At 44.5% G+C, this 26,106-nt stretch overlaps 1 protein-coding gene across 1 annotated transcript in view; it reads right to left on the bottom strand.

The window, feature by feature from the left end:
- PDLIM1 (PDZ and LIM domain 1) overlaps positions 1–16,800 on the bottom strand; it is a 39,676-nt gene extending 22,876 nt beyond the window's left edge. Inside the window, exon 1 of the mRNA XM_090277933.1 lies at positions 16,587–16,800. Within this exon, the coding sequence (XP_090134059.1) occupies positions 16,587–16,682 (96 nt within the window). The 5' untranslated portion in view covers positions 16,683–16,800. The remainder of the gene's footprint in view (positions 1–16,586) is intronic.
- Between the last annotated feature and the right edge of the window lie 9,306 nt (positions 16,801–26,106).

Genomic DNA, 26,106 nt, shown 5'->3' with positions numbered 1-26,106 from the left:
CTGTGACTTACCTGGGATCACTCAACTACTGTTCAGTATTACTATCTAGGGTGGGGAGAAGGTAGGTTTACAGTTGTGAGTATGTGAAACACAGAGTTTATTTTTGTATTATTACTTATTAATTATTGTATCATTTTCCATGTGAACAGCTGTAAACCTACTTTTGTCCCACCCTGTATTACTCGTCATCCAACTAGTAACACAGAGCTAGGACTCAAACCCTGAAATCAGACCCAGTGTTCTTTCTGCTAAACCTTATTGCTTCCTTAAAATAAATTACCCATTACATTAAAAATACACACACTTAGAGAACACTATGTACAGTAACATCTATGTCTATAAAAATATAAATAATCTTATTTGTGCACAGAAACAAATTGGAACACTGCACACAAAATCGTTCATTTATATATTTCTGTCATATTATTGGTTTTTACAATGAGCTTGAATACTTTTCTAATTAAAAAAGGCAATAAAAATATTGTATAATCTGGTAGTATGGGTTTACACGGGTTCATTTTCTCCCACCCGAAAAGTTGACTGTGATTGGGGTCATCCCTATAGGTTTCTGATTTACTGCAAGGTCAATGCTTCTGAACCAATGGTTCCAAATTTATGAAACCCCCATGCTTGGGGGAGCCAGTCAATTACTGCAATGGGTCATCAGAGTCCATCTGCCTACACACAGATATACAACTTTTTTCAAGTAAATACAGATGTTGTTGTGATGAATGAAATACAAACTCAATTTGAAGTAGTACTAACCTCAGCGTAATTTTTTTGTCATTAGGTATTTTCTAAACCAATGTATACTAAATATATTTCTACCACGCCAGTGTTAGTTCATGATATTGACATAAAAGACTTTCCTTAATGGGAATTCCAAGCCCCCCAGGAGCAGAGTGGTGGTAACACACCCAGACTCCCAGCACCCACAGGGTTCTGGCCTCCCCTTGGAGAGCCAGCTGAGGAAGATCTTGTGAGCACCTGGGCCTCTGTCAGGCTGAACCAGAGGTAAGAGGCCCTTCGAGGAGCCAAAGTAAGACACAAGACTTAAGCCCTAAGTCTCTATGTCTTATGAAGGAGTTCAGTAGCCATGGTCTCCAATTTCACCAAGCTGAAAATACTGACCCCTCTGAGGTGGCCGCTGTGCTTGCTGTCATGGTCCATCTCCTTCCTCATCAGCACCTCGACCTCATAAAATAAAGGGTGGATGACTTGATCCTTGAGGTCCCTTCTGACATAGACATGCTATGACTTTATCAGGCAAAACTTTCCTGGAATGTAGCAGGATGTGGAAACCAGTGCAGAGACCTTGACCTCCTAACCTTCCTTTCTGGCTTTCCCATTACCCATCTACCAGAGCGCTAGCCCAAGGTCAGACCTTTTCCATCCAGCCACTGGGAAAAGACATTTATACAGGCAAGCGTGGGTTGCTCTCCTTGAGTCAACATGGTGAAACTAGCCTCTGACTCACCAAGACATGCAGAGAAAACAAATTCCTCTCCTTTTCTGCCCATCTTCCTGAGAAGTCTGATCTGATGTGACTTCATGTATATTTCACTTTTTTCTAAAGGACAAATAGACCCCTTGTTTAAAAATGGCCCTACAGCCCTGGCTACATGGCTCAGTTAGTTGGAGCATCCTTCTGGACACCAAAAGGTTGCAGGTTTGATCCCCAGTCAGGGCGCATACGTAGGGTTCAATCCCTGGTCCAGGAGCCTATGAGAGGCAACTGATCGATGTTTCTCTTTCACATTGATGTTTGTCTCTCTCTCTCTCTCCCTCTTCCTCTCACTCTAAAGTCAATAAACATATCCTCAGGTGAGGATTTTTAAAAAATGGCCCTATGCATCACTTTATTTGGGATTAGCAAAGCTTCTGGATTGGCAAACTCTACGTCCAGATAAAGCAGCCTGATCAAACTCATTACCATGACTAACTCTAATAGTGTTAAAGAGACTCTCCCTAAGGATAAAATCCAAAATCATCAACCAGGTCACTCAAGACCATGCCTCACTTCTCACCCTCCCTCATCATGTCATTCCCTGCACTAAGCTCTAGTCACAAGAGTCTTCCTTGTTTCTTATCCACTGCAGGACCGTACCACCTGCTATAACCTCTGCCTAATTAGCTTCTCATCCTTCAGGTCTCAGTTTAAATAGCCCTTCCCAGAGAGGGGTTTCTGATGTCCAATCTAAGTCAGATCCCCACATCATCCTAATATACTCTGTTCTTCACTGTGGCACTTGTCACATCAGGTTTGTAAATCTATTATGTAGGTTTATTTATTTAATGTCTGAAGACAGATTTCATCTGCCTTTAGTGCTGTGGTATCCCCAGTGCCCAGCACAATGACTAGCACATAGTAGGTACTCAATAAATATTAGTTGAATGAATGATGGAATCTAGAATATCTATGGTGTTATTAAATATGCAATCATGCTTTTTATCCTTTAAAAGTGACTGTTTTAAAAGGGGATCAAATAATCATTTCCCATGACATTGCTACCCTAGAATGTGACCACTCACAAAACTAAAATGATGGGAAATGGCAGAGGGAAGGTTTGAAAAGATGAAACGGAAATTTCTTTTAATTTTATATACTCAGCAGCAAAGAGCTCTGGAATTTTCAGTATTTGGTTCAAACTGTCTTATGGGAGAGGCATTTCTACTAAGTCCATTCCAACAGGTCCTGGACAAGCTAGAACCAGTCTCAAGAGCCCCAAGCCTGACCATCCTATCTTCCGGTCTGTTTTTTTTTTAAAGCCAAATTGATGGGAAGCTGAAGGAAATCTTAGAGTGTGACAAGACAACAGCATCAGATGGGATTTGAATGGACTCCCACATAACAGATTAAATTCACATTATTTTATGAGCTGTTTTTTTAAAAGGGGTTTAAACAAATTATAGATTCGCTTTCTGCAAAGAAAGCCCTTTCACATACAATCTCCTATTTGAGACTTTAATAATGATGACCTCATCACCAATATATATAACTTTACAGATGAAGAAACTGACTCACAGAAGCTGTAACTGATTCAAATTCACACAGCTAAAGTCTTGAGCCTAAACTTGACACCAGATCCCCTTATCCCACTCCCTTCTGCTTTACCACAATGCCACACGCAGATGGTCCAAGGCCAAGTGACAGAGCCAAAGAAACACTCAGAATTAAGGAGATTCACCTGCCGTGGCATTCTGCAAAAGGTACTGGAGAGTCACAGACTCTTGCTGCTGTCTGGGAGGCCCCTGCCATAAAACAATCATCTCAATTTCTCCATCTTGAACCTGAGCCCAGTAACCTCATCCCTTATAAACTACACAAATCAGAACACGGACTGGAAAGAGCCTCAGGAAAGACCTGTGTCTCCAACATTGGTTAGTCCCCATCGTGACCAGTGGAGTCCAATCCTTATTCTAACTACTCAGTGTAATCATCAGTCAATGGGTACTCTCGATGCGGCAAGCACAGTTTAAGTATTTGGCAAAGGTTAATTTACCAATCCTCACGTGATGCTATCAGGGGGACTATTCCTGCATCATTACAGATGAGGAAATGGAGGAACAGGGGTTAAGTGGTTCGCCTGAGGCTATGAGCTGATGAGGGGCAGCCTGTGGGGCTCCAGAGTCCACCCACTTCACCCAGTACACCGCACTGTCCTTTCTCATTTCCTTCTGACCACCAAAGTCCATCAGAATCAGCTCATGATGAAGTCAGCTTCAATTTTTAAAATGGAAATCCTATACCCTCCTCCCAAGAAATACACCCATCCTGTCAATGGACACCCTAAAAAACCTGTTTCAGTTTTCTTTCCCAGAGGCCATACAACTCAATCACTCAACTCTTGCTGCCTAAGAATGGGTTTGGGCACAATTTCCATTCATGAACAACCTGCTCATTTCTGCAGAATTCACTCATGTCTTCCTCACTCCTGCCCCCACCAGGCAGACCTCTGCTCAGAGGTCAGCCTGCACACATGCCCTACCCTGTGAGTTCCTAAATGCATTAAAGCCTGTGCATTGCTGCCAGACTCCTGAGCACACAGAAGGTTTTGAAGAGTTTAATTTCACTTCTAAGAGGTGCAGAATAGAACTATGATATAGGTCTCCCGCCTTCTTCAACTTATATCTAAATAAATATTGCTATTATACAGACTGGATGCATACCCACTGGCTGTGACAAATGAATAAGTCACCTTCCTCTGTGATAACGGCATATTTCTACTTTACTCCTCCTCTCATTCATTCATTCACTCATCAGTCATTCCTGAAGTACATTCTGAAAGATAGCATAGCTTGTTAAGATATGGCTTCTGAAGTCAGATGGCCAGGGTTCAAATCCTGTCTCTGCCATTTATAAGCCAAGTAGTCCTTGGGTGGGATATTTCACTTTTGTGTGCCTTGTTCTTTTCATCTATGAAATAGGAATGGTAACAGTCCTGACATCAAAAGGCTGCTGTGAGGAGTGCATGAGATGATTCAGGCAGAGCACACTGTCAAGCTCTAAAAATGTGAGCTATTGTTTGTAGATTCCAGGAACCACCCAAAGCACTCGGATACAGATGGGAAAAGATGCCTGCCACCAAGGAGCTCACAACCTCCTACAGGAGACAGGCATGTATAATAGCTGGCGAATGCTGGGCTAGAAGCAAGCAATGAGGCAGTGGAAACCTAAAGGTGGAATCAGGGAAGACTCCCTGGAGGAGGTGTTGCTTAAAACTGCAAAGGCACTACAGGAGGTGGGAAGAAGCATGCCAAGTTATAAGAACAGCATGTGGACTGGCATGGATGAAACATGAAAATGGAAGGGAGAGGAAGGGGATGAGGCTGGAGATGTAAAGAGATCAGGCTGTAAAAGCCCCTCTTATTTTTCTTCTAAGAAGATTATACTTTATCTGGAGAACAATGGAGAACAACAAAGCAATCTAAACATAGCATCTGACTCAACTGCCCAGTTACTGCCAAGAAACAACCACTGAGCCTTAGTTCCGCTGAGATTAAGGTGACTAAATGACAACAGTTTCATAATGGCAGTTCAAAAAAGAGGCATTCGGGGCTCACACAGTCAGCCTCCAGGCCAACCACTGGGAGGATGGCTTCCCCAATGGACCTTTCCAAAGGCAGTTCCATTACAATTACATGTTCAATTGAGAGCTAGATGGGGTTCCTTTAACTCATAGGCTCCAGATTGAAAGATGGAGGCCCATGAAAGGAATCCAGTCTATAGTCTATTTTTTTTTTAACTTAAATTACTTGCCAATATTTACATTTAGTAGATTTCATACAAAACCCTACATTGCCAGCTTCTTGTGAAAAATCAGAAAATCTAGCAACTCTGGAGCTATATTCCCATATCACAACAATCCACACCACCTGCAGTCTGTCCCCTCCAGATGAGGCATATGCTCTCCTTTTAGCCACAGCCCCCACCACGCTCTATTGCCTTCAACACAGAAACCTGGTCCCAGTTGCCATTTATCATCATTTGTAAAGCTATTAATTTCATTTTCTTACCACCTCACTCTCGAGTCAAAACTCACTTATGTAGCCTCCTGACCCCTTCATGCAAATGTGTTAGTAACTAACCACTGGCTTTAGCTAAAGTTATGTAAAGCAAAATTACATGAAAAAACATTTTATGACTAGGATTATAAGACATCCTGATTTGCACAGGACAGTAACCTATTTTCCCATCTTAATTATCAAAAGCACATCTATTTCACTCTCAACAGTGTTCCAGTCAAGATGACAGATTACACTGCCATCCTTTTGACAGAAATGGGGGTTTTAACCAGATATTTGTCAAATAGTTTACACAGTTCTGATGTAGAGCCTCCTGCTCCCCAGGGAGACATTGTCTCTATTCAGAAGGTTCTCTGACTTTTAGAAGTGGACAGGAATACAGACCAATTTCTTTCTTTCTTTTTAAATTATATTTTGATTATACTATTACAGTTGTCCCAATTTTTTCCCCTTTGCTCCCCCTCCACCCAGCACCCCCTACTCCCTCAAGCAATCCCCACACCATTGTTCATGTCCATGGGTCATGCATATAAATACTTTGGCTACTCCATTTCCTATACTGTACTTTATATCCCCCGGCTAGTACCTATTTGTACTTCTTAATACTCTCACCTCTTCACCCATTCCCCTACCCCCGTCCCCCAAATCTGGCAGCCATCCAAACACTCTCTGCATCCATGATTCTGTTCTGTTCTTGCTTGCTTAGTTTGCTTTTAGATTCAATTGTTGATAGATATGTATTTATTGCCATTTGTTGTTCATAGTTCTGCTCCTCTTCTTTTCCTTAAATAAGTCCCTTTAAAATTTCATATAATAATGGTTTGGTGAAGAAGAACACTTTAGTTTTATCTTGTCTGAGAAGCTCTTTATCTGCCCTTCAATTCTAAATGATAACTTTGCTGGGTAGAGCAGTCTTGGCTGTAGGTCCCTGCTTTTCATGACTTTGAATATTTCTTGACAATCCCTTCTAGCCTGAAAAGTTTCTTTTTGAGAAATCAGCTGACAGTCTTGTGGGAACTCCCTGTAGGTAACTAACTGCTTTTCTCTTGCTACTTTAAGATTCTCTGTTTATCTTTAACCTTTAGCACTTTATGATGTGTCTTGGAGTCGGCCTCTTTGCATCCATCTTGTTTGGGGCTCTCTGTGCTTCCTGGACTTGCATGTCTATTTCCTTCACCAAATTAGATAAGTTTTCTTTCATTATTTTTTCAAAAAGATTTCCAATTTCTTGCTCTTCCTCTTCTCCTTCTGGCACCTCTAAAATGTGAATGTTGGATCTCTTGAAGTTGTTCCAGAGGCTGCTTATGCTACCCTCATTTTCTGGATTCATTTTTGTTCTTGTTATGATTGCTTGCTTTTTGCTTCCTTATGTTCCAAACAATTGATTTGAGTCTCTGCTTCATCTACTCTACTGTTGTTTCCATGTAAATTGTTCTTTATTTCAATGAGTGTATACTTCATTTCTAACTGGATCTCTTTATGCTGTTAAGGTCCTCACTAAGTTCCTTGAGCATCCTTATAACCAGTGTTTCGAACTCTGCATCTGATAGATTGCTTATCTCCATTTTGTTTAGTTATTGTTCTGAAGTTTTGATCTGTTCTTTCATTTGGACCATGTTTCTTTGTTTCCTCATTTTGGCAGCCTCCCCATATTTATTTCTACATATTGGGTAGAGCTGCTATGACTCCCTGTCTTGGTAGCATACAGGCCAATTTCTTGAATGTTTGTTTCACACAAAACTGTTAACATTGCCCGTTGGAAATGGCATCTAATCTTAGGCCAGAAATTGACCCCACTCACCAATAACTCAAGGGGAAACTCAATATTTGCAAGGATGAGGCAATGGTTCCCAACTTTAGTCATCAGATTTCCTGGGAGTTTTAAAAATAAACAGATCTCTACACCCCCACCTCAGATCTACTGAAGAGGATCTACACAGTGGGACCCCAAAATGTACATTTTCTAAAAGCTTCCCAGAAAATTTTGATGCTCACCAGGTTTGGAAACATCAAGGGTAATGTTGACTATCCTTTCCCCCAAAGTTCTCTCCCTGAATGACATTAAGACATCAGATAAGCAAACAAACAAAAAAAACTTAGCCCTACATCTCAGCTACTCTGGAAACTATAAGGGCTTACATTCCTATTAAAGTGCATAGACAGCTCTTGAAAGAAACGTTCATTAGAACAGTATTTTTCTATTTCTTGCCAAAGGAGTTTTAAAAACACACACACACACACAGATACAGTCCTATGATGTTGGTCAACATCCTTGAAGTTCTTTGCAAATGGAGTATTGTAGATGTAATTTCATTCCAGACACATAAATATCAATAACTCAATCTGTTTCCTATTTTGCCTTGGCCAGAAAACTCACAACTAAATGTAGTATGAAACTTCAGAAACCACCTGATTTAAAGGCACATCTCTTTCTTCTTCTATGTTCCAATTTTATGTTAAATCTTATGTGCATTTGTTCTTATGTTTTAAGTATTATAAATATGTATTTGATGGTGTAAATCACCTTAAATCCTTCTTACAAGTAGGTGAGATAGCATAAACGAAGAAGGTTATAATTCAGTATTATACAAAACAAGACTGAAATAAAGAAACTTGGAATTCAAGTTCAATCTCAGTGTCATGCGCTTTTGGGGACAACCCCCATTGATTTATGTAGGGACAACCTCCACTGATTTAATGGCCATGCCAAAATATTGAGGTACAAATTTTAAAGATTCTGAGCTGGGGGACAAAGCAGGACCCAGCCCCGCACTGTACCATTTAGATGTGGAATCTGAACTCCCTTCAGTTAGACTTCTGACTCAATGTATTTGTGGGCCCAGGGTATAGCACAGACTTTAAAGCCACACTACAGCTACAGAAACTATGAGTTTATGTAGGTTGGCCTGACAAATCCCAAGAATGTTTCAAGATGTTCTTGGTTACTCCATGACCATTTTCTCAAGGAAAAGCGGCAAAAAGTAGAGTTCAGGTACTTGTAGAGGAATTCATCCAGCTTCCCTTCATGCTCAGTGCAAAAGGAAGCTATTAACACTAAGTGGTGGCAGTTCAGAGACTTATTGCTCTCAGTCTGAAAGACCAACAATCATTTCTTAGGTAGGAATATAATTAAAAATCAGATAACAGATAGAATACCTTAATTTACCAGGAAGTCAATGAGTCTTTTAAAGGTCTCCAAACAAGGTCCCAGAAACCTATGTGTAATAACCACCACTCACAACCTAAATCCTAACCATTCACTACACACATAATATTGGTCAAGTTGCTCTCTGTGCCTCAGTTTCTTCATTTCTCAAGCAAAATATAACAGCATCAACTTCATTAGGGCACTGGAAGGACTAAAAGACAGTACATGTGTAAAAAGTATAGAAGACTGGCACATAATAAGCACTCAATATATAGAAGTTACCATTACTATTAAATAGTACCACTGTCTTCCGGTGCCTTCTATGTGTGAGCCACAACCTTTGAAGACAAGTACTACTATTCCTGCTTCACAAATGAGGGCACTGAGGCTTCAGGGGCTAATCTGGCCCCAGGACACACAGCTAATAAATGGACAACACAGGGTTTGAACCCACATCAGGCTGATACCCAGACCACATTTTCCCACACCAAGATGTCTTTAATTCTTCATTTGCTATAGTAAAATAAGACAAAGTACAAAGCAATGATGTCTAAATAGTTCACTCGGATATGGTAACTTGATTTTAAAAATGCTAAGTGAACCCCAACCAGTGTGGCTCTGTTGGTTGAAGTATCATCCCATAACTGAGAGGTTGCAGGTTCAATTCCCAGTCAGGGCACATGCCTAGGTTGCAGGTTTGGTCCCCAGCCCAGGCACATTACAATACCCAGTCAGGGCATGTACGAGAGGCAGCCAACTGGTGCTTCTCTTGCACATCAATGTTTTTCTCTCTCCCTTCCTCCTTCTCTTAAAAGCAATGAAAAAAATGTCCTCAGGTGAGGATAAAAAAAAAAAAAAATCTATGTGAATGGAAAAAACCATCCGGAAAGTTTTCAGCAAATAGTTAGTAGTATTTACTTCTGGGAAGTAAGACTGGGGAAGGGTGTGGGGCAGGTTTTTACCTTATGCCTTCCACATTTTTATATTATTTGATCTTTTCTAACAAGCACAAGGAATTTTAGGTGAACTTTTTATTGAAGTATAACACGCATACAGAAAAGTACACAAATCGTAAATACACAGCTGGCTGGATTCTCACAAGGAAAGCACACCCACGGAACAGCACCAGTGTATCAGAGCTGGTAAGAGGACCCGAGGTGAACTTCTGAAGCCCCTCGCACCTCCTTCCCATCACTAACTGCCTGGCCAAGGGTACCATGGCACAGATTAATTTTGCCTGATTAATTTCATATTGTTTATATTTATAGATAACATATCATGTTTAATACATTTATACATAACACATAATGATAACTATTAAATATATTAATATATAAATATATATGTTACCCTTTTGTCTGGCTTCTTTCCTTCATTATATGTGTGTTCGTCTGTCTCATCCATATCACTGTGTGTAGCTGTAATTCCTTCATCCTCGTTGCTGTGGTTTTTGAGGTCACATAACTCACCATTGTCAACAACTACTGTTGTTAGACACTTGAGCTGTTTTGAGTTTGGGGCTATTTCATATAGAGCTGCTTTGAAAATTCTTGACATGGCTTTTTGTGCCCATGTGGAAACATTTCTGTTGAGTCTTTAACTAGGAGAATTGTTGGGTCATAGGGTATGTTCAGATTTAGAAGCACAAGTATCTTTCTTATAACTTTTTTTAAAGAAATGCTGCATTATCCGAATTTATCTGTATGCATTTTAGTCATCTTTATCTTACATATGTCAAACCTATGTCCTTATTCTGTTGTTTGTTTTGAGTAATCATGTCTATAAAAATTAGGCCCTGAGTCCCTGGTCAAGAACTTGGCCTCCCACAAGACCAATGTGTTTTTTAGGAAATCATGTTCTTCAGGAAAGCATTGATGGCATTTACCAAGAAGGGAGTGTACTGTACATGTGAAAGTACACCACAGTCCTCAGTTATGGACAAGCACTCCAGTTCACCCACAAGGCTAATAACAATAGCAACAAGCATACAGTGCGCTAAGCACCTACAGAAATTACCTTTTTTGTCCTAGGCTGTCATGGGTAAATTTCATTTTGGACTTGGCTTGGCTACACTTTCCAGACCCATCACTACTAAGCAAGGTGGATCTGTTCACTTCCTGAGCATCTTCATATGCCACGGAAACTGCCCCCAAATTCCCTCCTGGCCCTCCCCAGGCAGGCTTTTCTTGGGCCAGTCCTTCAACTCCTCTGCTCTTCTGTTCTTCACCATCCACTTGGGCATGGAATCCTATAGCTGGACGGTCAATTCTCCCAGGTGGGGCCAGGGCTTCTGGCTTTCAGGAAGAACAGGGTATGGAGGTACTGCTCTCTGGGACGCTCTGAGCTCCAGGGGCACTTGGGCTGAGGCCACAAAGCAGCTGAAAGGCCACATCGGCCACCAATGATGGGCACAAGAGGCTCCAGGGTCCCACCCCTCATGTTAATGCCAGTAGCACATCTCTGAGCTGTGTGTTAAGATATTATCACTGCCCTGGCTGGGTAGTTTAGTTGGTTAGAGTGTCCTCCCAATACACCAAGGTGCAGGTTCGATTCCTGGTCAGGGCACATACAAGAATCAACTGATGAATGTATAAATAAGTGGAACGACAAACTGATGTTAATTTCTCTCTCTCTCCTCCCTCCTGTGTCTTTAAAAAAACCAATCAATAAATAAATAACTTAAAAATATATTATTAGCAATGAAACACTGACAATTATAGTTTATCAGGAGACAGAATACAGTGGCTAAAGCTGGCCCAGAGTCAGTCCGCTGAGCTTCAAATCCCAGCTCTGCAACATACTATGTGTCTTCCGTCCCTGTGTCAGGGGTTGGGGGGAGCACAGAAACTTAATGCAGCTGCACACCTACTGCAGAGATTAAGGCCGTGGCCCCTAAAGCCAGACTGCTCAGCCATTCCAGCTCCATCACTCACAACTGCATGATGCAAGCAAAGTACTTTAGTGGTTCCAAGCCTCATTTTCCTCACCTATAAAATGGGTATCTTAATTGTTTCTGCCTCACAAATACTTATGAGGATTACGGAGAGAATATATTAAGCACTTAGAAAAGTGCCTCACATACAAGAAATCCAATATACATTTTAACTATGGTCATTATCAAAGCCAATCAAATAAATATTTCTCACACAAATCTTTCAAGTATAATCGCACAAGTGTGATTAACATGCAGTCATCTGGACATAATATTCACAGGTGAATAAAAATTCACTAATAAGATTTCTGAATTCATAATACATTTTCTCAATCAACTCATGGTTGAAGGTACCACGACGAGTGGGACGCTTTTTAACCATAAAAAGTGGGCCCTTGCATTCAAAGTATACAAAACCATGGGGTTTGCTTGCTTGTTTATTTTATCTTTACAGAGAACCGAACCCTGGGGAAGGTATGTCACTTGCCCAGGGTCACCCAGCATGGTGCTCGGCTTGAGTCACTGCCCTGGACACTTTACCAGGCACCAGACCAAAGTTCTGGCAGCTTCCCTCAGCTTTCCTCTGAGGCACTGGAAGTCAAATCATCCTTTAAGAATTAATTATCTGACATGACTACTTTTGCTTATTTTTAACCAGCTTCTACCTTTTCTTTTACAAGGCCCTTGAGAAGTAGCTCTGTCAATGAAAGAAGAATGTAAAACCAAGCAAATTACCTAACCTATGGGGACCTGGCCTTCCCCTCCATAAAAGGCAAAGATCAGCTTTCCTCCGGGGAGCAATGCAAGGCACAGCCTAGGGCAGGAGCACAGCTTGGAAGCCAGTCCACGCCTAGTCCCCGCACAAGAGCAATTCCCTGGTGTTTTCCTGGTCCTGATCAGTGGGTAGGCAATGATCTCTTTTCAGTCACCCGCACACCGCAGTACCTTAAGGTCATTCTTCCCTCTCCTCAAAGACAAACCACCACTGTTGGCATCCAGGAGTCGGGGGGAGAGGGAGGGTCTCTGGTTAGGGGGTCATAACATGGCTTGGTGAATTTCAGGCCAGGAGGTTCAAGCATTCGCTTACATGCTATTCCCTTCCATTCATCCTCTTCTTCCTCACTCATTACTCCTTAAATCAGCTGAGATCAGCTAGCTAGAGTAGCTTACACTTCTCAGATGATCGATTTCACAGAATGAGGCAGTGTAGAGCATGGGCCATTAATATCTAATGAGCCTTCGTGGACATTTCTTGCTTTTCATAATCTGACAGATGAGCCCTACTTTTGACTTTGAGGACATGATGTAAGCACTTGAGCGAGTTCAGATATAACAGTTAAAAAAAATCAGAAAAGACCCTCTGGCTACAGAGTATCCATTATTAAGCACCCTTTAGGATACTGAGCAATTTGCCACAAAACCACAGGGCTCTTGGCAAAGGCTTTCCCCACAACACCAGAGGCAAAGGAGCAGCTAGCTCCTCCCCACAGAGCATCTCTTATCTCTGGCCCCACCCCTTCCTGTCTTTTGTCAGTTGCTGGGAGAGAAAAACAGCCAACATACACTGAGCAGCAATTTTGGCCTGGGTGTGGATTCTCTGAAGGTTTCTCTTGAAAGTAGCTAGAGGAAATAAGGAACTGACATAGGGGTCAAAAAACTCACAGAGATAGGGAGATAGACAACTGTAGATCTGGAGCAGGAACTGACAGAAAAAATCCCAGGGGACAGTGCCCAGCGTGTTGTTCACCGGGGAATCCATGGTAGATGCCTTAACTGAGAAACTGGGAAGAGGAAGAAGGCTAATTTATGTCCATTTAAAGTTGAAAAGCTGGATTGAAATTTTAAGCCATCACAATAAACACAGATGAAAACACTGTGGAGCAGAAGTAGCTACACACACACGTACACACACAATGAGTTCTGTATGATTCTGCTCAGAAACAGGCAACATTAAGCTATGGTATTCAGGGGGCATATCTGGGTGGTAAAACTAAAGAAAAGCAAGGAGATGACTACCATTAGTCACGACAGTTATGTGTAGTGAGCTTCTAGGGTGCTGGCAATGTTTTATTTCTTGACCTGGGTGGTGGTGATTATATGGGTATTTACTTTATAATGGCTTGCTATGCATTTATATTTATGACTTTATTTCACAATAAAAAAAGTTAAAAAAAGAAGAAACAATTTCAGGTACACAGATTACACAGTTATATTCAGAAGTTTTAGCAGTTTAACAAAAGACTAGAGCCAATACCAGAATAATGCATACAAGAGAAAGCAAACAGCTCTGGCTGCAGGAGGGGCTCAGTGGGTTGGGCGTCTTGCAAACCAAAAGGTCTTGGGTTTGATTCTCCTTCAGGGTGCATGACTGGGTTGTGGGCCAGTCCCCAATTGGGGCCCTTGCGAGAGGCAACCTATGGTGTTTTTCTCTCACATCAATGTTTTCCTCCATCTCTTTCTCCCTCCCTTGCCCTCTTTCTAGAATCAATTATTTTTTAAAATTCTTTTTTAAAGAGAGAAAGCAAACATAGCTATTTAAATGAGAGGCACTCCTCTCCCGGCCTAATTTTATGGTTTGCTTTGGTGTGGAGACTCAAAGTCTACGTATAGAAAAGCATACTAGCAAACTCATGACAAATGTAGCACACCTACGAACCAGAAGGTGGGTACAACTCTAGGTGAGTGCTGGCACCTCCTCACTATTGTTCACTGTTTATAGAGCACTTCCCCCACCATAACTCACAGCAGTGGCTGGCGTTATCTTCACTGCAGAATTAAAGGTGGCAGCCTCAACAATAGAAGGCTCACCCCAGGTTCAGTTCAAGTAAGAAGTAGAAACCAGACCAGCACCTGACCTCAGATGGTCACGTTCCCCTTCCCAGGAGGAGGCCCGAATTTTTCTATGTGGAAATAATGAGATGAAGAAACAAGTAAATTAGTGTCAGCATGAGAATGTCACCTCCTCTGAGTCACTTTCACTTTTCAATAAAGCACCTGCCAAGATAAAGATTAGCTTCCCTCACTAGATCATGAACACCTTGAGAATGGAGTTGTGTCCTGTCATTTCTGAGATCCCAGGGCTTCAGTTTCTGGAACATGCTCATTAAACATGTGCTAATTAATTAATTAATACATGAAGGACAAATTAATGAATGTAGAGTGTTTGTTTTCCACCTCATATTGTCATTCCTACACAGTGCCACTTGCATTAAGATTTTTTAAACAGTTAAAATGCCAGGTGGTGGCTGTCCTTTTATCAGATTGCCAAGATATCTTCCACTTCTCAAAAAAAAGGTTGCAAGTCATATAAAAACTCAGAAGTGGAGAGGGCTGACAGGTTAATTATAGACACAAAGAGTGAGGACAAATGGACTATGAGGTAAGCGAGTCTAAATGTGCCTTCCCTGGATGAGCACTTATTAATAAGCCTGCAAAGATTTACTGGGCATGGATGGCCAGGTTCAGCTGTGTGTCAGGCTTAGGGGCAGGGGACCAGATAAAGGGAAGGCACAGTTTCTGTGCTTGAGGAATTCGGGAAGACAGCCTGTACCTATGAGAATAATCAGAGGTCCCCTCAAGGCAGCAGGTGGAAGAGCAATGGAAGACAGGGTCTAAAAACTGAGACACCTGCCTTTTGCGGGGATAGGGTGGTTAGAGAAAACCTCCTCAGTCCCACTAGGCCCACCTGGAAGGAAATGTAGAACTGTGGGGTGGCAGACAAGCCAAGAAGAGGCCCCCAATTCTTTACCACCTGCCCTTCCCATCTGCTCCTTCAGCTGCTGGTAGCAAGGATTTAAGTCAAAAGGACCCAAAGGGATCTTCCCCTTCCCTTTCCACCTTCACCCTCTTCCAAGAAAAAAAGATGGTCAGATAGCTGGGGAGGCAAGTTTAGGGTTAGTTTCAGCAAGTAGATGGGCCCAAGAATGGAATGTGAAGCCTTAAGGCACGGCATGGACACCAGGGAGTGCTTTTTGCTTTCTTTTTTCATTCAGTCAAAAAATATGTATTGGCCGCTTTGTGGGTGCAGACTCTGAACGCGACTACTCTCAGTGAGACTTCAAGCTTGCCGTTACCCCAGACCAGATGGTCAATGGCTGGGCCTGCAAACACTGAGACTGGGTCTCCCTGCGGTTTCTGCTTTACTTGGCTGTGATGGTTCTGGTGGTCTCCGACGCAACTTTGGCCCATCCAAAGAGATGAGGCCCTTCTAAGAATTAAATTATTCCTCAGAGCCAGGTATTCCCGGGGTTTCAAAAAGGGCCGATCAATTGATAATCCGGGAATGCCAGGAAGAAATATGACCAGGGCCACTCCCGCAGGGGGAGGAGAATGTCCAACAGGGTTTATGCGGGGTTTTTTTTTGTTTCCAAAATTCGCCTTTTCTCCAAAAGGCATTAAGGAGCTGAGACCTGGCCATGGATCAGGTCCAAAGAGTGAGAAACGAGTCATTTCGGTTACGTGTTTCAAGTGAATTCCACTAGCCCCTAGTAAACTTCCCACCCACTGCACCTCACTTTACAGATGGCCCAGGTGTTTCCAAATGACCTTCCGCCACTCTGTGACTTGTGAAGAACCAAGAGGTGATATCCCCAGAGTGCCGGATCTGCTGGGATCCTAAGCCCCTCGCCTCTAGACAAAGCGCGTCCCCACGCCGGGCCGCGCTTCCGGGGCGAAGGAACGAAAACTACCCACTTCTTTCTCGCGGACAAGGTAGCTGCGCGCCCGGCTGCCGCCCGGCTTGCCCCGCAGCGCCCTGTCCGGGAAGGGGGGCGGCGGGCCCGAGGCGCGCGGAAAGCGCTCAGCGCACGGTGCTCCTGGCGCACCTGGATGCGCCCGGCGGTCCCAGCTCCGTCTCCCGCTCCCGAAACCGCCAACTCCGATAGCGCCCGAGGGGCGCCGGCCTCACCAGCTTCCCTCTGGGCCACGCCGCTCCCCAACCCAGGAGAGCCCCGCTCCCCGCGCGTCCCAGGCTGCTCTTACCCGGGAAATGGCGAGAGGCTGCTCGAAGTCCTTGCCCCCCACGAGACGGAAGCCCCATGGTCCCGGGCCCTGGAGGACTATTTGCTGGGTAGTCATGGCGTGGCGATGGCGAGCGGGGACGCACGGGGACAGACGCGGCAGGACCCGGCTCGGCGCTCTGGGTTTCGCCGTCAGCTACCGGAGAAAGTGCGCGCGCCGCGGGCCCGGGGAGCCTGGGGCAGGCGGGGCGGGGGCGGGGGCGGCTCCGCCCAGGCCGCGGCACGGCCGCCCGCCCCGCCTGTCCTTCACTCCGCGTCCCGCCGAGGGTTAGGGAGTCGTTCCGAGAGAACCTCGAGTCTGGTCTGGGGGTCCGGTTCCCCAGCCCCGCCCCGGATCCTAGCACCGCCGAAGGCGCTGTAGGTGAGAGGCAAGCAGGTTCCGACAGAGCCGGGCTTGGCGCTTTTTAAGATGAGTTTAGAAGCTCCGTCTTCACCTTTGCTTTCTTTGTATAAGGTGCTTTCGAATGATCTCATTTGATGCTTTGAAGTAGACAAGGGGTTCAAAGACTTGCCCGGGACTGCACGCTCGCCGCTCCGGGTGCTTAGTTAGGAAGCCCGGAGGGGTACTTTTCTAATGCTAATGAACCATCGCAGGAGGTTGTAATTGGAATTCAAAACCTTCCTAGACAAATTCCCTCCAGGCTGGGGTTCGCTGTAGGTTCTGATCTTAACACCTTAGACCTCAAGTCTGGGGCTGGCCAAGGGCTAGTACGAGGAAAGGTCACGGGGTGGAGTAGGAAGACCGGGGTTCCCAGCCTACCTCTAGCTCCCACGGGCCTCATTGCACCTCGCCTTGTGTGCTTGCTCCGTGCCGGACCAGACCATGGGTCACGTTGTCCACTCTGAGTAAAGCCGAAATCCCTGAAATGCTTATGGAGCCACCCACAATGAGGCCAACACCCTCCCTGACCTCATCTCCTCCAACTGCCTCCCACCCTACTCGGGGTTCCTTGGCCTCTGCGTCAGGGCCTCGTTCTGGAATGTTCTTCTCCCAGACACACCGTGGCTCTCTCGGCTTTCAGTTGTCATCATCTCTCAGCGCCCTACTTAAACCTCCTCTCTAGAACACTCTGTCACCTTACCTCTGCTTTATTTTTCTCTCTTGCATTTATCACCATGGGACATACTCGATATTATTCTTATTATTTGTCCCATCCCCACCCCTAAGCATTAGTTTTATGGGGATAGGGTGTTTTATCGGTTTTGATCAAGGCTGTATCCCAGTGTCTACAATAGTGCATGGCACATAGTATTTAATGAATGTGCATTGGCCATTCTTATGACCACTTACCCTCTCTGGGGTCCAGGTTCTTTATGGTTTTCTTGGCACTCATTCATCCTGGCCCCAGGGCCGCAGCACAGTGCTTGGCACAGAGCACATGTTCAGTGTATGCGATATAGTGATTTATAAAACATATATTTGGTCATTCAGCTGACCAAAATACATTTCTCAAAAATATTTTGTCTTTGTTTACAATTCCTGGCTCACAACTCCTGGCTCACATTTCCTGAAACCCACAAAATTTCCCAAGTGTTGAGAAAGATAAAAGTTTTTCTGTTACGTGAATACAGTGAAAAAGAAAGCACCTGTAGATGGGGGATGGCTGTCAGAAGAACCAACCATGTGATTACAGGTTTAGAACTCTCAGCGTCACACTCCCAACCCCCACAGTCCGGAAGGGTGGGGGCCTGAAGAGCTAATCAACTGCCTATATTCAGTGACTTAATCAGTCCCATCTAGGTAACGAAGCTTCCATAAAAATCGATGGAGTATAACTCAGAAGTTCTCACACGCTTCTTCTCCTTGGGTTTGGAGAATCTGCTTCTGAGAGCTTCCGGGTTGGTGAACACCTGGAGATGTGGGGACAATGAAAGTGGCTTGGAAGCTCCGCACCCCTCCTCACAAACCTTATGCTACGCATCTGTTTCATCTGGCTGTTCTTGCACCATATCCTATTACAATAAACCAGTGATGTGGAAAGTAACATGTTTGTCTGAGTTCTGTGAGCTCTTCTAGCAAATTAATCTAACCTAAGAAGGGGCTTATGGGAAGCTCTGATTTATAGCCAGTTGGTCAGAAGTGCAGGTAACAACCTGGACTTGTGATCGGCATTCTGAGTTAGAGGGGGTTGTTGGAACTTCCAATCTATAGCCGGTTGGTCAGAAACACAGGTATGACCCTGGGCTTGAGGCTGGACCCTGGGCTTGAGGCTGGCATCTGAAGTGTGTGGAGGGAGAGGGGGACAGTCTTGTAGGACCCAGCCCTTACTTAACCTATGGAATCTGATGCTATCTCCAGGTTGGTAGGTTGTGTTAAAATTGAGTTGAACTCTCAGACATCCTGCTGGTGTCTTAAGAATTGTTTGTTGGTGTGGGGAGAACCCCCCTCCCCTGCATTCCAGTTGGATCCAGGAACCCAGTTTAATGTGTTTGTGAAATGCAGGGCTCTGTCTCTTTGGGATCCTCTGTTCCTTTGGGATACCAAGGAACTCTGTGCACAGATTTACACATGAAGGTTACTAATCTGATTACATCACAGCACAAATGCCTGTTTTTAAGAATGGTTTGCTTATATTTAGAAACCAAGTAGGTTTATATTATCTAGTCATCCTTCCCATCCCCCTTGCATCATGATATTCTTTCCTGAGTGAGAAAAAGGAATGAAGTCACAGCCAAGAACCAGCCACCTGCTTCATGGAAGCCCCAAACCCACCCCCTTTGATTAAGATTCTGCTGATTAGAAAACATGCTAGTGTTTCAGGTCCCTGCAGAATTGTGGGGCAAATGCCAAATTCTGAGTCTGCCCTTCAGTGTGTAGCAGTTTTGAGTATTTTGTGTCCTAGGAGGAGAGAAAAGGTTGAGAAGCCACAGCTTCTGTTCTCCCCAAGGAGGGGGGCTGCCTCTCATTCAACCCTGCATGCCCTGCTAGCGGGGGCCAATGCATCATAAGTGCCAGCACTGCTTATTCTACACAATGTTGTTTACAGACATGGGCACTAGTACACTTGTGAGGGTGTTGAGTCCTCAGTTGCTTCAGTTAGTTGTTAAATGTTCTCAGCTGTAGTCTGGATCTACATAGCAAAAGCTATAAAACAGCCAACCCTTTGACCCAGTCATCTCCTTTCTGGGCAGTGATTCCAAGGACATAATTTAAAAGGAAAAAACGCTATATGTATAAAGATATTTATAGCCACATTATTTATAATGACAAAAAACTGGAATGTACCAGTAACAGAAAAGTGGCTAAATATGGTGTGGCCATATGAGGGAATAGTATGCAGCATGGAAGTCGTGACCATGAAGACTAAGACAGGGAAGTGTGTTTTCAGGATATGTAGAAATAAGTGAAACAAAATTATTTGTAAACCAAATATTATTTGTAAAATTTATGTTAAAAATGAAAACTATATCTTAGTGCTAAAAATTAGGAAAAAGTACAAAAACTAACTGTATTAGGAGATGGAATTGGGGAATTTTTAAAAATAATTTCCTCTAATGATGATGTCAATTTTTCAGAATAAAAAGAAAATGGTCTCATCCTGACTAGTGTAGCTCAGCTGGTTGGGTGTCATCCCGCAAAGCAAAAAGGCACAGGTTTAATTCCTGGTCAGGGCACATACCTGAATTGTGGGTTTGGTCCCCACTTGGGATGTGTGCAAGAGGCAACCAATCGATACTTCTGTCCCTCTCTTTCTCCCTTCCTTCCCCTCTCTCTCAAAATAAGTAAATAAAATCTTGAAACAAAAAGTTACTGAGGACCCTAAAGAACTTTAAAAAGTAAAAATAAGTAAGTAAATTAAATGGTCTCAGCTTCTTAGATTGGAGACTAAATGCCAGTCTTTCTGGGGCAGAAAACCTCATCTCCTATCTTTTCAATCTCCTCTAAGAGCTAGCACTGAGCTGGACGTACAGCACTACTCAGAAATACCAGGACCCATTGACAGATCTGACACCCCCCCCCACTCTCCCCCTATACAACACAACTGTCCTATTTTAAACATCATTACTTACTTATCCCTACTCTCCAGTTTCCTCAGACCCTTGTATGCTGCCGAGGCCTTAAGCAACCTCTCTGACTTCAGTTGCCTTGCTATTATTATAATGCATTCCATTAACGTTTCTTGACCTAAAGAGCCTCCACCAAATATCTGGATTGCGGGGGGGGGTGGGGGGTGGGGGATAGGTAGCAGGAGAATTCGGAAGAAATGGAAGCAAAGAGGGCAGGAAAACAACAGAGCAATGGTCCAAGAATTCAGGGGACAGTGGGTCTTTTCAGTTCTCAGTCCAGTTTTCCTGTGTGGACAGGGTGGGAGGGAGGAGTCTGCAGGCAGATTACCTCAGTCTGGCTTCTGCAGATCCGGCAACCTCACAACCAGGGTGCCATTGTCAGCACCCCCCCACCCCACCCCCGCTCCCCAGGGCCACTATGTGGATAGAGACAGAGACCAAGACTGTGCTAGGCTACACATACGGTCTTATTTAATCTCCAGGCCCTGGACGCGCCCAGTTGACTGCAGAGCTCCCATCCCTGGAGTTCGCGCCAGGACCCCTCCTCCAGGGCTGAGACCCGACCCAGGTGAGGGCGTAGGTGACTCCCAGGCTGAACGCCTACGCCGGAATCAGAGGCGGCTCTGCCCGCCCCCACCCCCACCCCCCTGCAAGAGAGCCTGGAGCCCCCTGGCCAGGCGCGCAGCGGCTCCCAAGTCCCCCAGACGGCACAGCTGCCTGAGGCGCCCTCGTCAAATGACAGACAGTGACTTGCTTTCTCTTTTCTGTGAAAAGAATGAACGCTAAGCTCAGAAGCTCGCAGAACAAAGACATCTTTCCAGCCTGCCCTATCCCGCCTGTCCAGCTGCGTTTGACCCCTAACCTGCTACCAGGGTCAGCGTGTGTCCTTTACTGGGATCCCACCCGCGGTGGCTGGTCAGCGCTGGCAGGACGACCGACCCTCCAGGGGAGGTGCCCTTTGCTGTGCCAGAGACTGGGCAAGGGGATTGGCTTCCAATTTTTTCTTTTCTCCCACTTCCTGCTCCAGCCCGGAGGAAATTCTGAAGTGGCCGCTCGGGATTGGGCGCCTCTTGGATTCCAGGAGGCACAGAGCATGCTGCATGGCATGTAGGGCCCTGGGACACCTGCACTGGACCTGGCTGGAGTTCCCCCCGGGCTGGTAAAGGTGCGGGCAGAGGAGCTATTGGGTTCAAGGCCATGTCTCCAGTAGACAAGAAAGTGAGGGGCCAGCCCCAGAGTTGAAGCTATGTTACCCACCTGCCTCCTGACCCCACCTGGACAGGTGGCATCAGAGTTCTCAAAGGCAGAGAGAAGCCTGGACCACTACCATTTCTCACACATGCCTGAATATTGAGAAGAAATTCCAAAAACAATCATAGCTGAAGTGGTTCATATTAAACATTTATATTGGAGAAGTTAAGACAAAAACGTGCACACAAAATGTAATATAACAGTGCTGTTCACAAGATAATGAAAAATCAATAAATATGTAATTAATCTGCTAACAGAGCCTCTTTTAATTTGTGTAATGAATATATTTCATCATGTTATTAAATTTCTGTGGTTTTGTTGTAACTTCACCCAGAGAAACTTTAAAAGTCTAAATTTGAGCCTAGCTCACATGGGGCCACCCCTGGACCCCCTCCCCAAGAGAGGAAAGGTGGCTTGGGGTCAAGGTCACCCAACAGACCTTAACCCAATATGCAGACAATAAACATTGTCCTCATTACTAAATAGTGACTGTGAGTCACAGTGTGTACTAGAAACTTGACGTATTTTGTTGCATTTCATTGGAACAAGATTCCAATGTAGTGTCATAAACCTTGTTACAGGAGGAAGCTGAGGTACTGATGCCCAGCCCAGATCCCTTTTCATGAAAAGACTTGTCCCTGCTGCTAGGAGGTGGACTGTGTCAGCTTTTAGCCCCTTCAGGGACTGTTTGCTGCAGAGAACAGCCTTGTCCAAGGGCAGACCCTTCCCTAGGCTAATCTAGGTGGGGGTTAAGGACTGGCCATTTGGCCCAACACGGGACAACTGTGGTTACTCATTGCAGCTCTAGAGCTCCCTGTGGAATAGGCTGAGGCTGTCAGGCCTACATGGCAGCTAATCTTCTCCCTCTGCCCAATTTAGCATCTTCCTCATGCCCCTCCACACGTGTTGGGCCCAAGGGCCCTCCTTAATGAACATCCTGCATGCTATACTCTGTCTCTGGGACCGTGGAATCCAGCCTGCAATAGTCGGGGAGAGTAATAGATTCCCCTAAAATCACCCAGTAACCAAGTAACAAGGCAAAGTCTGGGCTGGGGAGGCAAAGGAACAGGTGTAGGGTCTGTAGGGATTTGTAACAGAGGAGGGAGAAACAGGCAGGATTGTTCAGAGGTTCCCAGGATCCCAGAAGACCCCTCAGGTCCACATTCTTGGAAGTCCCTGGGCCAGATCTCCCCATTCCACTGGCAGGGACACTGCAGCCTAGTGTCAACCACTCAGCTAGACAATCCCTTAGTGGGTGTCTTTCTGGGCTTCCACCTAGGAGGAGATGGAATTTGAGATAAGCTTCAAAAGTATCAGCAAATATGAAGGCAGAAAGGCCATAACGGGGATAGGGGGCAGAAACGGAACAAGGTAGTAGGAGGGGCGGGACACGTTCTGCTGGAATAACATCATTGGACAATAGGCAGGCTGGAAAATTCTGTGGGGAGGGCTGTGAATACCAGTGATCTGCTTGGTGTGCAAAGAGGACAGGCAAAGGCTTCCCTCTAACCTCATTCCACTCATTCCACCCCTGCGCTCTCTCTGTGACATGCCCTCCCAACCCATTTCCCCTCGGGGTCTGCCTGTGCTGCTGGCCTGGTCTGGCTGTGGCTGATACTGACACTGACTATTTATAGCGTTTGGGGACAGATGGAGTTGCAGGGCCAGTTTCCATGATGCCAGGGCTCCTAGAGAGTGGCTTCCTCTCTGCTAGGACCCCACCCACCCCCTCTGGATTCATCTTCTCTCCTATTATCTCTAACATTCTGCTTCCATGGGGTCATTCCTTGGGTAGCTGCTGGGTAAGGACAGAGCAGGAGACCAGCTAGAAATGACAATGCTGACTTCAGGTATCACCACCCGTCCCTCTTCACCCCTCACAGTAGGCCACATTCTAGGCTGAGGAGAGGTTTCAGCCATCACCGCTGGGTGCTGTGGGCCTGGGGTCTTCTCCTACCCCTAGGCCTAGCCTCTGCCTTCAGCTCCCACCCATTGACCACCTGAAATTATGAATCCCAGAGCACAGGAAGAGAGGTTACAAACTAAAAAGTCTGGCGGTGAAAGAGGTCAGAAAAAAATAGAGTGGGGAAATGACCATGAAGATGTCTGCTATCCTAGCAACCTTGCTACTATTTTGAGTTTTTGAAGCAAGGTAAAAAGAGAGGTCAGCCATTTGTTAGCTGTGAGGATTTGGCAAGTCATTTAGCCAATTGGGCTGTTTCTTTTCACTCCTTTAGTCAACAACTATTTATTAAACACTTCCTATTTGCTACTAACTATTCTATGCATTAGAAGTTCAATAGCAAACGACACAGACAAAAATGTCCTCCCTCATGGAGTTTACATTTTAGTGTAATGAACAAACAATAAAATAAATAAGTAAACTATATGGTATATTTTGTGTATGTATGGTGATGTAAGGGTGTGTGTATTTAAATAAGTATGTGCCTGTATATGTGAATTTGCATGCATATGTGTTCCTGCCAAAAGAGCCTAGAAGTAATGATACTCCAGAGCATCGAATACACCTGATATCCTGATCTTGGTTTCTAGATGCCATAAAAGATACCAGGGCTGCTCAAGGAATTTCTAGGGCTGTGGCAGGATAGGTACACAATGAACCCAGAACAACTGGTTATATAGAAAGTAAGAAAGTGCTTTAAAAATTGATGGGCACATGGCACAGGGGCATAGAAGCCTGCCTGAATGAGCTCCCACTGTCCGAATTTGGAACAACTTAAGCATTAAAATAATGAGGAATTCTAGCCTATCAGAAAAAGCAAGGACCAACAAGTTCACGCAATGGATACGATGGATGAACAAATGGTTGGAGGGAGAAAAAAAGGAAGGAAGGGAAGGAGGGAGGGGGGAAGAGGGTTCTCCCTTACACTGGAATTTTGAATGCCAACTAGGAAATGTGGAGGGAATACAAGAGTTTGAAACCCATCATTTTGCAACTATTATAGTAAAGATTAATTCAAACAAGAATCATTATTGGGTGCAAAATCTAGGGCGAGAGTTTGATAAGCAGGATATTTGTTCAGTCTTCATTTTTTAAGATTTTATATATTTTTAGAGAGGATGGAAGGGAGGGAGAAAGAGAGGAAGAGATACATTAATGTGTGGTTGCCGCTCACACGCCCCCAACTGGGGACCTGGCCCGCAACCCAGACATGTGCCCCGACTGGGAATCAAACTGGTGACCCTTTGGTTCATAGCCCAGCACTCAATCCACTGAGCCACATCAGCCAGGCTATTTGTTCAGCCTTAAACCATCTTCCTACAGATTTCTTATTAGATACAAAGGAAAAAAAAAATGTATGGCAAAATCTAATACCACCTTGCCAGGAGATCAAAACTAGTAGCATCAATGAGTGGCAAAAGAACGATGTGTGGCTCAAATATAACATCCTGAGAAGGACACAACATTGCTATGTAACATTCCAGCCAGGAAAGCATAACCTGAAAACAATCACATCAGATGACCCCCTATTAAATGAAAAGGTCTGGGGGAGGAACTATATTCTTCAAAAAACAGCAATGCTTTGAAGACAGTTTGTGGAAATGTTTCAGATTAAAGAAGAATAAAGAGGGAATCCAAATGCAATGTATCTGATGGTAGACTTACCCCTGTTACTGAAGGGAATAGATGGATATAGATGGGAGGTTAGCATATTATATTAATGTTAAATGTACTGGCTGATAGCTAGGTGGTGGCTGTGTAGGAGAATAATCCTGTCTTTAGGAAATGCATACTGGATTATTTAGGGATGAAGGGCTTCATCTAGGTGACTAAGCCTCAAACAATTCAGAACAAAGTTATTTGTGTGTGTGAGAGAGAGAGAGAGAGAGCGAGCGAGCTAGAGAGTGAGTGAGAGAGAGAAGGCACAAATGAAGCAAATGGAATAAGATGTTAACAATAAGTGAATCTGGTAAAGACTATATAGTGTTCTTTGCACTGTCCTTATTCTTGGAACTTTTCTGTGATCTTGAATTTATTTCCAAATAAAATGTTTTTTAAAAAGGGAAAAGACAAAGGCATGATAGACAGTGTTATGTTCTATTGAGAAAAATGAAGCAGGGTTGCAAATGTCAAAAATAAAAGTGACGAGGAAGACTTGTCCAGGAGAGCGATTTGAGTCAAGAACCAGGAGAGCGAGTAGGCCATGCAGATGTCTTTGGGGAGAGCATTTCCGGCCGAGGAAAGAGTAGGTTCAAAGATG

Source organism: Furipterus horrens, unplaced genomic scaffold, assembly GCF_987537825.1.
Source record: "Furipterus horrens unplaced genomic scaffold, mFurHor1.1.pri manual_scaffold_5, whole genome shotgun sequence".
NCBI classification, from domain to species: Eukaryota; Metazoa; Chordata; class Mammalia; order Chiroptera; family Furipteridae; genus Furipterus; species Furipterus horrens.
This window is presented reverse-complemented; position numbering and strand designations above follow the sequence as displayed.